The following is a 12917-nucleotide window of genomic DNA, read 5'->3' as shown; positions in this document are numbered from 1 at the left end:
CCAACTTGAATAGGGTCCATTTATGACAACTCTCTGTTGTATATCCTTTAACTAATTTCCAATCCAGGTGAAAATATCTTTACAGTGTTCAATTTCCTTTATTTTGTACACAAAGCTCATGTGTAGAACCATATCAAACCCCTTTGCAAAATCTAAGTAGATCATATTAATTGCATTACCCTGGTCTAAATTCCTACTTACCTCAGCAAGGAAACTCATAAGGTTAGTTTGGCAAAATGTATCCTTCATAAATCCATGCTGACTATTTCTAATAATTTGGTTTTCGATTAGGTATTTCTGAATATTATCGTGTACTAAATCTTCAAGTAGCTTCCCCACTATTGATGTCAGGCTTACAGGTCTGTAATTCCACAGTTGTGATCTTGCTCCCTTTTTAAATATAGGCACCACATCTGCTTTACGCCAATCTTGTGGTACTGGGCCTGTGGAAATGGAGTCCTTTTAAATGCAAGGGTTTGGCTGAAAAACTCAGCACGCCTTTTTGCCAGAACCCCAGGCGCCATGTAAGAGAGACCTTGTTTTTTATTTATTAACAGCACATCTCATTTTTAATGTGGGTTCTGGAAAATGGAGTGATGAGTTCAAGGTATCCTCATGCTAATTTGATGCCATCCATTTTTTGTAACTATTTAATCAATTTGTTAGACAACTTTTTATTTTGGAAAATTGGTTAAATACCCCTTTGGGGTGGGATTATCAGATGTGGGGTTTTTTTTGAACAAGGAAAACACCCATGTTCTGGATCCCAGCAGAGGGGGAAGGTTGTTTGGTTTGGACCTCTGTTTTCATAACAGTCTTCCTTCCGTTTTCCCCTCTTCAATAAGGGGCTAAGAGTCAGGATCTGATACAGAAGTAATCTCGGTGATCAATTAATATTGTTGTGCCTTTGACAAAGCTGAAATACAGACCTGAATACCCTAATAAATTCTACCTGTGTGCAAGCCCTGTGTGAGAGTTGAATCACGAAAAAAGGAGGGTCAACATTAGGTTCTATCCATCTTAAAGGGACACCGGCTTATTATTTGTATTAAATTACCATCCAGATACGTTCAGAAACCTGCAAAGGTCTATAGGCTATATATATATATACATGTATGTATGTGCCTAACAGACGTGCTGCAAAGGTCAGGATCCTTAAAAAAAAGGCTTCACTGTGGGAGTAAATCATATAGACTTTTATTACTGCTGTGAATCACCATGTACATGAACAGAACTCTGAAAATAAACATATACATACATTACATACATGGAGTGATTAAAAGTAAAGCTACCTAATGTCCCAGTTTGCAGGGGACACTGCTGCTTTGGAGAGGTGTTTGCACTGCAGAGGCACAAATAGATCTCTCTCACTCTCCCCGCCTGCCAGGGTTTGGCCAATGGGTGGAAGAAGCGTAAAGCAAAGACATTTAGCTACAATAGCATTATACTCCCACACCATGAAAGCTCCTATCCTACAGGTAAATGATACCCTAATCTAATGTTAATAGCCAGATTTACACCCAGACCTGCCATGTTAATCCCTGCTGCCTTCTGACCAACAATAGCACACAGCAGCAGCATGGTTTATTTTCTCATAATCTTTTAAAGGCTAAAGAGCTTTAATAGCAGGAAGCTGCAGGGAACATATCTAGCTATTGATTAGCGGTCTTATAGGGTTTGCGATGTGAGGACAATCTCAGTACTGATAAATATTGTAACATGCTCATGTTAATGGGAGGCTTTATGAAACACAGTCAGGATGGTGTAAATGTCGCTGATGGTTCATTTCCATGCAGTAGAATTAGTAAATCATTCCAATTTAGGCCCATATTTACTAAGCAGTCTTCTGCCATTAGACACTTTCCTGCACTGCAGTCAATGGACCTGAATAGGCTAAAGGTGCCATTTAGAGACGTGCAAATCTTTGCACTATGCATTTGTATTTTTTGCCAATTTTAATAAAAACTCATTCCTGTCAAAACAGGATAATACTCAGAATAAATAGATACCTGGAACATTTTTAATTTGGATATTGAAAATATATTCAAAGGATTGAAATTTGCATATTTTCCATGTATCTCGGGTGTGTTGAGTTTTGATCACAGGTATCTCACCATATATTTGATAAAACTACATTGACTTAATGCATGGTGATCAGTTCCCAACCTCTGCTGTGAATAAGAGAGGGACAATTCTATATGGTTTGTGACCTTGGAGAAATGCTCTAGTGTCTTAAGACAGAGGAATGCTTAGTAAATATGATGTAAGATTATTGGTTATTAAACCTCCCTTTCCTTGCAAGCCACAAAATACCCAATATGGTCATAGTCTAACATGTGAGTATTTAATTTGCTTTTGTATTTCCCAGAACTCTTAATGATATACCCTGTGTCTCTAAGAGCTTTCTTTGCAAACTCCTCATCATAGGTCAGTGCGGAAAACTTGTGTTGGCCAATCATGTAATATGAAATGTTGAATGACGCAAACAGGATCAGATGCCCTCCCACCTTCAGAAATGATGACATTTTTTTCAGGTTGCTGAGATAACTGACATGATCTTTGCTAATAACGTCCAAGTACCAAACACTGATCAGCCCGTCTGCTTGTGGCACCACAACAGGGTCCAATGGGTTGGCTTTGGTGAAATCACATTTTACAACACGTTTGATTGCTCTTCTTACTTTTACTTCTTTCTCCTCCCATCCCTCACTGAAAAACAATGAATTATTTCTTCAGATAATTATGTAAAACATATACATTGCAGAATTACGTCTCTAGCACTCATCCACTTTTATAACTATCATATGTTTAAATTGTCTCTTTGCAACCTGATGCCAACTTAAGCGGGAAAACTGTACAATGTGGAAGGCACTTTATGTGTAGAGACTTGGAAGCTAAAACAGACCATACAGCTACAGTATATTTCTTTGTATCCCATGTTCAGAGAACCTGTGTCTGTTCTGTTTCTGATGCTGAATAGGTTCTATAGAAAATATGATGCATTTAAGACATTATTTTTCCCTGAGCCTGTGACCTCAGTGTGATGGTAGGGAGTAGCCAGTCTTCATAATAAAGGTGAAGCCCGACTGGTTACCCCTGAAAACCGTGGGTCCAGGGCAGCTACTGTATGTTGCACCATAAGCCAGGGAAAATGTAATGTATATGAAATACCAGACCTGTTTGGAGTTTTACATGTTCCCTCTCCCCAATAAACATGAAACTTCGGTAGTGGGAGTTTTAAGTGCAATGTTTTGGGTCAAAATGTATTTCTTTTTTGTATTGTAGGAGTTTGGGGAACAAAGTTTGGGGGACAAAGTCCCGTAATTCTCTCCGACATGCAGGCATGATTTGTGGGTATGTGAGGTGAATTACTCAGGGGCTACACAGTGACCCATTTCCCACCCAGGAATAATGTCCCCCAAGATATATAAGTTTATTTAAACAGTGTCTTAATATTGAATACAAACTGTATTAATGTCTATACAGTCAGCTTGGGCATCTACATAGGCGCTGGGTTTTCTGCATAGACATCAGAGTTCAAAGGAGAGAGGATGTCCAGAGGTGAAAAAAAACATTTGGTGAGCGGGGAAGGGCGATATGCCAGGTCCAGAGAATAAATGGCACCCCGTTGGAACACCTTTTGGACTGCCAGACCTGGTGGAGCCTGCCCAGCGGGTGGCAGTGGGTTGGCTTGGGGAAGATTATGCTCATAGGCGCGTTTCCCATTGGCCAATTCATATTTCCCACTCACCCGGCTTTTTGAGCCGGCTTGGCACGCCCCCTCCTCTGACGTCAGCAGCCAGACGAGCCCCTATTTCGATTGGCTGCTGGGGAAATTTTCCATGCTCTGACTGGTCGCCACTCTTACTTCCATGTTAAGGATAGCTTAGTGGAGGGTATGTAAGGAGACGGGGAGGTAGAGAACAAGACATTCTATGGCTGGTGGGCTTTTCAAAGTTGCTCTGTTTCGAATAGTAGAGCAGCCGGCTTAATTTTTGGAGCTAAGAAAGCCTGCCCAGCTGAGGCTTAGTCAGATGCGAAGTCCAAGTTCAATTTCTCTGAGCATTGCACTGTCTGACCTTAGGATGAATTTGCTGGGAAGATTGGCAACTGTCTTGAATGTTTTCCACTTTTGAATAATCTTTCTCAATGTAGAATGATGGACTACAAATTGTTTGGAAATGGCCTTAAAACCCTTCCCAGATTGATGGGCAGCAGCAATTGCTTCTCTATGATCTTTTCTGATGTCTTTCCTCCTTAGCATTGTGTTAACACACATCTGAATGCTCCAGACCAGCAAACTGCTAAAACTTCGGCTTTTATAGAGGTGGTCACACTTGCTGATGATCAATAAATTAAGGGCATTTGATTAGCAGCACCTGTATGCTACTTAGCCTCTGAATTCCTATGGAAGCAGTAAGGGTGTACTTAGTTTTTCATACATAGCTTCTCCATTTTGGCTTTATTGTTGTTAAATAAATCATGACGGTGTAATATGTCATCTGTTGTTGTTCATCTGAGGTTGTATTTACCTAATTGTAAGGCCTGCTAAGGAACAGATGATTGTTATGATGTCCTGATATGTAAAACCATTAAATTCTAAGAGGGTGTACTTTCTTTTTCACACAACTGTATGTACTGTATATATTTATATACTTCACCTTTTCCCCTCAAGCTCACAGACAAACATAGCTGCATGAGAGCGATCCACGGCTCCTGGCTCCTTTTTTAACCATTTTTCTATTTCTCTTATGCTGACATCAGATGATTCTAACATAATGATCTCTTTGAAGTAATCACTGGCTGTCAGCAGCTGAAAAATTGAGGTACCAATGCTGAGATCTATCAGAGTGTCTCCTCTCACACAACCTGCAGAAAAAGGAAAACAATTATACACAAGCCTAGCAAGTGGAGAGAGCAGTATATGAACAATGCGTGTTAGCAGGAACCTTAAGGTCAGCCATGAGAATCTCTATTCTAAAGCAGGGGTGCACAATCTGGGGGGGGGCGAGATTAACTGCGGGGTGCATAGGGTTTACAGAGGCCCCGCACACTTCCCGAAGGCACTTAAATTAAGTGCCGGGAAAGCGGCGAAGGACACTGTAAACTTTTCTTGCCATGGCAACGCGGAATCAAATAATGCTGTGGGATCATGTGATGTCACGTTGCTATGGAAACGTGACGTCATGCGCCCAGATGCCGGGAACCAAAGTAAGGAGTTGGTGGGGTGCACAGAGAGGAGGACAGCCGGCAGGGGGTACAGGGGAAAAAGATTGTGCTCCCCTGTTCTAAAGTATACTGGCCCAGGTGCAGTAAGCTCTGTTATATCAGGGCAAATATAGTTAGGGTACCAACATTACTAACGGACGTTATTTCCCCTGAGTTTAACGCATATCACAAAGGTAATTATACGCAAATACAATGGCCGTGATTTAACTCCTTCACGTAGGCTTAACATCAGGTTAAATTAGCAGTGACTTGCGTTACTTATAAAAAATGATGGCTCCGTAACATGTCTTAGATAATAAAAGGTGATGTTACCCCCACCCTGACCCTGAAATACGGGTAGTGCAGGAGAACGAGAGCCATAGTCCTACTTTACTGGGTCCCAAGTGCAAATATGTTGCTGTGTTTTACAATAATGACATGTGATATGTTATCAGATTTTACTGCAATATCTCAATATTTAGCATCGCTACATTTTGTGAAGATTATTTAATATTCTGTCACTACCTGAACCAGCTGAGACACAGCACAGAGTGTCTAACACCTCCACTAATTAGGTACTAATTAATTCCCTCAATTATCTTTCTACCTCATGGCTGATTTCCCCATTGAGATAGGGGACACCATACTGTCACGGCCCCTTTTATTCTCCAACATCTCCGATTTTGTTTGGGTATTTTTTCCGAATGCCATGCACTTCACTGCGTTCATGCCGCATTCATGCCGAGACAGCGCTAATACAATAAAGGCGGCCGCGGCTTAAAATACCGGAACATACCGCATCAAGTACTGCATCTGCCTGCGGTTTTCAGAGTAGCGCTGATACGGCCGCACGAGGATAAAGGCGGCCTCCACCGTATAAGATATTTTATGTTTTTAAATGATTTGACCTATGACATTTCCCTTCATGACCAGAAACATTGGTCCAATTAAAAAATATTATATTAAATTATTCTAAATAATTTTTAAATTGGTGCATATAGTAATTGATAAAAATGTTAAATAACCTATTTCAATAATATACAAACCTGGAGTTAATATTTTAAATAGTTCACGTAAAGGATAGTGCAACAGTTCCTCTTTAGTATCAGTCTTATCAGCACCTGCATATGTTTCCATAAGATTTTTAGCATCAAATTCCTCATCATGATAGTGTTTATGGGGTGTGGATGCCATTATGAGTCTCCTCACACTTATAGATATCTCTGAGCCGCAGATGCTACTGACTGTTGTCCAATACCTGGTTGAGATGAAAAATATAATTGTCAAAGATTGCAGAGAACCTGCTGTAGTTCAAAGTTCCCGTAGCCGGGTTGGTTCTGAAGAAATTTAGAATTGTTGTACTGTAAGTTGTGAAAAATTTTAGGGGACTAATATTAAGGTTTTTCAATCGCAGATTAAATTATTCTATTTCATCTTTAAAGATCCCTAATGTTGGTCCCATGAAGGGATCACAATCTACAAGGAATTAACAGAGAATATATGACAGCTATTATGTAAAGATTAGCAGCGTGACCAATGTTTGCTAACCTCAAGCACTACTTATTTTATTTTAGATTCAATGTATTTATTATATCTGGGAATGTCTAGTGTGTCCAATAGTGAACTAGTGTTACATGTAAACTATTATGTCTCTTTCTCAGTTAGGTCCTGTAAACTAACCTGCATTTAATCAATAAATTTAATCATCGCAAAGCACTAAAGACCGAGATATTTTTAAATGTGTTATCCTCACATTGTATTAAGATGGGGTAAACGTATTAGCCCAGCTGCAGTTGTGCAAAAAAATAACAAGCTTATGAGGGGACTGGGGGATATTCAGTGTCATGCGGTTTTTGGAGACAAGCGGGAGACAAAAATGTAAATAAAATAAGATTATTAAACATCACAATGATTAAATGCTAATGTGAGACTTCTCATAACAAATAGTTTGTGTTATGTGACTTTCCCAAACTTACTGAGTTCTCTACATTAACCAGAAACCAGAGTTAAAGCAACAATCACATGTATTATACCTGAAAGATAAGTATTAAAAATGAAAGAAGCACAAAATGAACAATCAATAAAATATTAACCTCGAAAATAAGTTATTGTATCGTATGTCTTTATTTATATAGCCAGGAAAGAAGGATCCAGCGCTCCACGTTTTTTAAAATAAAGTAAATTTATTGTGCCACACAACATTTGGACCAATAGGTCTTTCTCAAGTGACTAGGCCTAGTCACTTGAGAAAGACCTACTGGTCGAAACGTTGTGTGGCACAATAAATTTACTTTATTTAAAAAACCGTGGAGCGCTGGATCCTTCTTTCCTGAGTATCACTTTGGAACATACCTGACAGGTAATTTAGTTTAACCCTTTGGCCAAAGCGTTGTAAGCTTGTGAGCCACGACAAGGCAGGCACCTGTTCGCAAGGCCTAACACTACCAAATAAAATACTAATATATCCTATTAGGATTAAAATTCTAATTTACCTCTATTAGGATATATAAGTATTTTAATGTGCATTTCTGTCATGTTGGATGTAGCATTGGGCTTCTCTGTCGTCTGTTGTATACATATGCCACGCTCAATAGCACTCCATTTTGACACTTATATACACCCCCTGTTCATCCCCATTTTTTGCCCCCCACCACCCCCCACCACCCCCCTTTTTTCTTTTCCCCACTCACCACTTCCGTGTTTTTTTGCTACATTTTTTAGTGTGCTTTATTCTATTGTGTTGTTGTCACTTTGCTCCTTGTATATAACTTGTGCATTTATTAAATACTTATTTGATTTGGCATTTCCCACTTTTTTGTATATTCTTCCTATAGTCAAAGCGTGCTGGAACTATTAGTACTGTTTGTAATTGTTTAGGAGGATATTGGGTCCTTCTTGTGTTTCTGTGCACCCTGCATTTAGCATATATTATCAAATTCCGTGAGTGCTGTCGATCATTACTGTTCTTGAGACGAGTAACATACAAACATACAGTATGAACAGTGACATTTCTTATTGGGATAAAACATATAGTATACTGCAGATTCGGAAAACCACAGCAGAAGGTATTACAAATGTTCAGTAATTTCTCTAAGGGAAACCCACAATGAAGCAACATATCTTTCACTGGCTATTAGAGATATCTCATAGCTACTATATGCACACTTACACATACAGTAGTATACTTACCACTTTTACTGCCTTGTGGATTGCAGGGTTCTGTTTAGAGCTGGACCTCTTCATTTAGGTTGCTTAGCTCTTGAGTTGTGACTCTTTTCTTGCCTTAATGTCACTTAATTTGTATTGAAGTGCCTGGATATCAAATTAGGTTATTGTAGGGGCTGTTACATTATATCCACCGCCCCTTGTTGTTACCATATTGTATTTAAATATATTCCTGCTCAGTGTATGGATGACAGGACATAGAGTATAACAAACAAACATGTGATACATGAAGTGTTTGTGAGATTATTTCAATCATGAATGTTATATTTGCCAAACATATTCAAGCTTCTGCTTCTGACAATCAGCTGATCGGTTACTCATTAAACATTGGGATTCTAGGAGATATTACTAAAATAATTAACCTTTCAGTTTCCCCGCTCCCTCCTCACTCCCTCCTTCCTGACCACACCAGAACAATATATGAGTAATAAAAGAATACCTAAGGGGTCTCTGGATTTTAAAATCTCCAACTTTTGAGCTTAACAATGATGTATTTATTAACTAATGGAACCACGCTTTAGATTGTTCCTTTGAATTCATGCAGCTACTAATATCACACAGGAGACAGTCCTTAAACAGAACAGATTATTACATGTGACGAAATTAAAAATACATTAGAGAAAATTGAATATTCAGATGAAATGCAGTTATTAGAGATAAAACTGAAAGAAAAATTAGAAAAGATAGAAAAGGAAGTCATACAGTAGAAACTAAACAGAGCAAATACAAAAGAGATTAAAAAAACTATGGAATGTAAACTACAGGAATTTGAAAAAATCAGGGAAAACTGGACTAATACCACAACAACCAAAACATGTGGAAAAATAATTACAAGAAAAGGAGACAATTTAATAATGATACAGAGAACTACAAGAGATACATCTAAACATGGAACCATGCAAAGAGAACCTGAGTGACAGGAAGTTCCAAATAGGAAGAATTATCAAAATAGAAATAACTACGGTCATTATAGAGAAAATAAACCCACTTTTGAACATAGAAGAAATACTAATACATATTACAACAGATTTGAACCATTATTTCACAACAGAAATAGTCAGGAAGACCTAGGAAGAGAAAAAATATATTCCAAATATACTCCAGAATATGGGAATAAAAATAACCAATAAAGAATATCACTTGTGAGCACATTCACATGTCTTAGACAGGTCTGCACCCCTGCATTTCAACCATTATCACCTAGCATACAGTGGATCCACTGCAGCAAGGGATACTGGGAAACGACATGCAAATGACTACACAATGTATTACCTTTTGCCTGAAAAACCATTTATATTGAGCCCATATAAGCAAATGCAATGCTGTTCACACAACTTTTTTTTTTATAACTTGTATTTTATTGAAATAATTGTGCATGAAATACAATAAGACACACATTACATAGTTGTTTTGTGCATCACAATAAATTAAATACAATCATTAGGACATATTGTACTGTATAAATCAGGGTTTCCACGGCTTTTCGCGCCCTACAGAGCCGTGGAGAACGGGGTAAAACCGGTATTGGGGATAACGGTGGAGAGAGAAAAAAAAGGGGGGGGGGATGGGGTAGTGGAAGGAGGATTAGGGGTTGGGAAAGGGGATGGGGAGGGATGATATCTATTAATAGATTTTGGTACCACTGAGACAAGTAGATTATTCCAACTATCGGCAGCAATATGTGGGTATGAGCTTATGACAGATGTGAGAGATGGAATATTTTGGGGTCTTTGTAGTCACCCACTCCTAAGGGAGAATGCATCTATCGCTATCATTGCCAAATTGTGTTACGCTCAACCCCGGGTATGTCTGTCTGTGCCAACCATGGCAACCAGACGTTTAGATAATTGTCACCAGTGTCTTTAACTAGACTCGTTAACTTTTCCATCTGGCAAATAAACCACATGCGATTCTGAATCTTTGGGATGTTTGGTATGTCGGGGCGTTTCCATAATGCTGCGATCTCACACCTCGTTGCAATTCCAAAATGAGCAATTCATTTATTTTGTGATTTTGATAGATCTTTTAGAGGTCTGTTCAGGAGGAACAGCCAAGGATCTGGGGGAATAGTAAGGTCAAAAATCCTCTGTATCCAATTCCTGATCTTTTCCCATATTTGGGCTATTCGTGGGCAAGACCACAGCATATGTAACAAGTTGGCCATTCCCCCGCCCTGCTTGGGGCACAATGGGGAGGAACCTGGCACGAACTTAGATAATTTGAGTGGGGTGAGGTACCATCTCATAAGTACTTTATATGCGTTCTCCTTTAGTGTGGTGCATATAGAGCTTTTTGCCGTAGCTAAGAATATGGTGTTCCATTCGTCATCCTCCCGGGACTATCCCAAGTCTATCTCCCATTTGGTTTCTAAATGCTGTGGTGTGTTGGTGTGAGACTAAGGAATCGACTACCTCTCCGTATATCGTTGATATAAGTCCCTTAGTGTCGGTTTCTGCCCGACAGAGCTTTTCAAATTTTGTCAAAGGGGGGTACGGGGCCAATTTGTTATAGAATGCTCTTATCTGGAAGTATCTAAAGAATTCTGCATGGGGTATATTTTGTTCTGATCTGATATGATCGAATGTTTTCATTTTTAGATTATAACCCTCCAGGTCTTTGATCCTATTTTATCCTTTTGATCTCCAAATTGAACTATTGTTGCCTATTAGGCCTGGTGCGAACCTCGGATTATTCCATAGGGGGGACATCAGGGAGTTGACTGATGTGAGAGAATTCTTAATTTTCGAAGCTTCCCAGACCGATAGCGAGTTGGTCATTGAGGTGAGCAGCAAATCGATGTGTTTTCTGGTACTTTTAGGTAGCCAAATTAAACTGCTACGGTCCAATGGGGAACAAGCAGCACCTTCCAGCTCCACCCACCTTTTCAATTTAGGGTCGGAGTGACATTGTATAATATACATTGTATAATAATTGCGCCGCTTTATAATATGATAACAGGCAGGGTACCGCTAAGCCTCCCGCTATAGTAGATCTTTTCATATTTGTTTTATTGACTCTCAGTTTTTTTCCCCTTCCAGATAAACTTAGACATTTCAGACTGAAGCGAGAGTATATCTTTCAGTTTGAGTGGCAATGGTAAAGTTTGTAAGAGGTATAGGATACGGGGGAGTAAATTTATTTTAATGCTATCCAAGAAATTTTCTTGGAGGCCCATCTGGAGAGGTCCTTTTTCAATGACCGAATCAGGTTGGGATAATTTGCGGTATAGATATTTTTAGCACTTGTTATGTGAATCCCTAAATATTTTATGGATTTCTTTTGCCAGTTAAATTGAAAGTTCAACTTTAACAATTTCTCGGTGTGGCTATGGAGATTATTGTTTAGAGCTTCCGATTTGGATTGATTTATTTTAAATCCAGAGACTTTGGTCTAGTAGGTCAAATAGGTTTGGTAGGGAGGTGAGGGGTTTTGAGATAATTAATAAGATATCATCAGCATACAGGGCCGCTTTGTGTGATTGTGAGTATGCGTTTAACCTTGAGATATCTGGATTGTCTTGGATGTGCGCCGCCAAAGGTTCGAAAAATAGGGCAAACAGGAGAAGGGATAAAGGGCACCCCTGTCTCGTGCCGCTCTGAATCTGGAATGGGAGTGAGGGGAAACCCTGATGTATAACCTTGGCTGTTGGGCCTGAGTATAGAGACATAATTGCTCCACTCACCCGACCCCCGAATCCAAATGCTGCGAGTGTTTCTTTAAGATATGGCCAGCCAATCCTATCAAAAGCTTTTTCCGCATCCCGACTTAATAACATACTTTGATTGTTATTTTTGTTTGCCAATTCAAGCAGATCAATAAATCGTCGGGTATTGTCCGCTGCCTGCCGCCCCTTGATAAAGCCGACTTGATCTGGATGTATAGTCTGGGTAGGATTAGACTCAATCTATTGGCCAGAAGTTTAGCAAATAATTTGATATCAGTATTAATTATGGATATAAGTCTATAACTTTTACTATTCAGCGGATCCTTACCAGTCTTATATATTAGTGATATTGACGCTCGCAGCATGTCTCCGGGGATTGGGGCTCCCGCTAAAATCGCGTTGAACATGTGGAGCAGCCTTGGGGCAAGTAATTCCGAGAATTTCTTATAGTAAAGCCCCGAGAAACCATCCGGACCAGGTGCCTTTGATGATTTGAGTTCTTTGATAGCTTGTGACACTTCTTCTAAAGTGAAGTCAGCGCCTTGCTTTTCTCTATCGCTCTCCGTTAATCTCTCTAGCTTTGAGCTGGCCAAGAAATCTCTTAATGCCTTGCTCGTTTTGCTGTTATGTGCCACTTTCTTCCCATCATATAAGGAACCATAAAAAGAACCAAATTCTTCTACTATCTTTGGGGGTTGGCTGTGTGGATGCTAGATTTTAAGCGTAAAGCTTGGATATTAAACTTGGATTGTCTCTCTTTTAACGCTCGTGCTAGCATCGTATCTGGCCTGTTAGCTTTTTCATAAAACTTTCTCTTTGA

At 39.4% G+C, this 12917-nt stretch overlaps 1 protein-coding gene across 1 annotated transcript; it reads right to left on the bottom strand.

Moving 5' to 3' along the window:
- Nucleotides 1-1209: 1209 nt before the first annotated feature.
- LOC142496451 (nicotinamide N-methyltransferase-like) lies at nt 1210-6450 on the bottom strand. Its single transcript, XM_075603146.1, has 3 exons — nt 6255-6450; nt 4662-4869; nt 1210-2709 (listed from the first exon to the last, which is right to left on the bottom strand). Exons 1-3 carry the CDS (start codon nt 6400-6402, stop codon nt 2280-2282), a joined length of 786 nt encoding a protein of 261 aa, XP_075459261.1. The 5' UTR covers nt 6403-6450; the 3' UTR covers nt 1210-2279.
- Nucleotides 6451-12917: the final 6467 nt, after the last annotated feature.

Source organism: Ascaphus truei, chromosome 6, assembly GCF_040206685.1.
Source record: "Ascaphus truei isolate aAscTru1 chromosome 6, aAscTru1.hap1, whole genome shotgun sequence".
Lineage (NCBI taxonomy): Eukaryota > Metazoa > Chordata > Amphibia > Anura > Ascaphidae > Ascaphus > Ascaphus truei.
The sequence above is the reverse complement of the archived record's forward strand: the minus strand, read 5'-3'. Positions and strand labels throughout refer to the sequence as shown.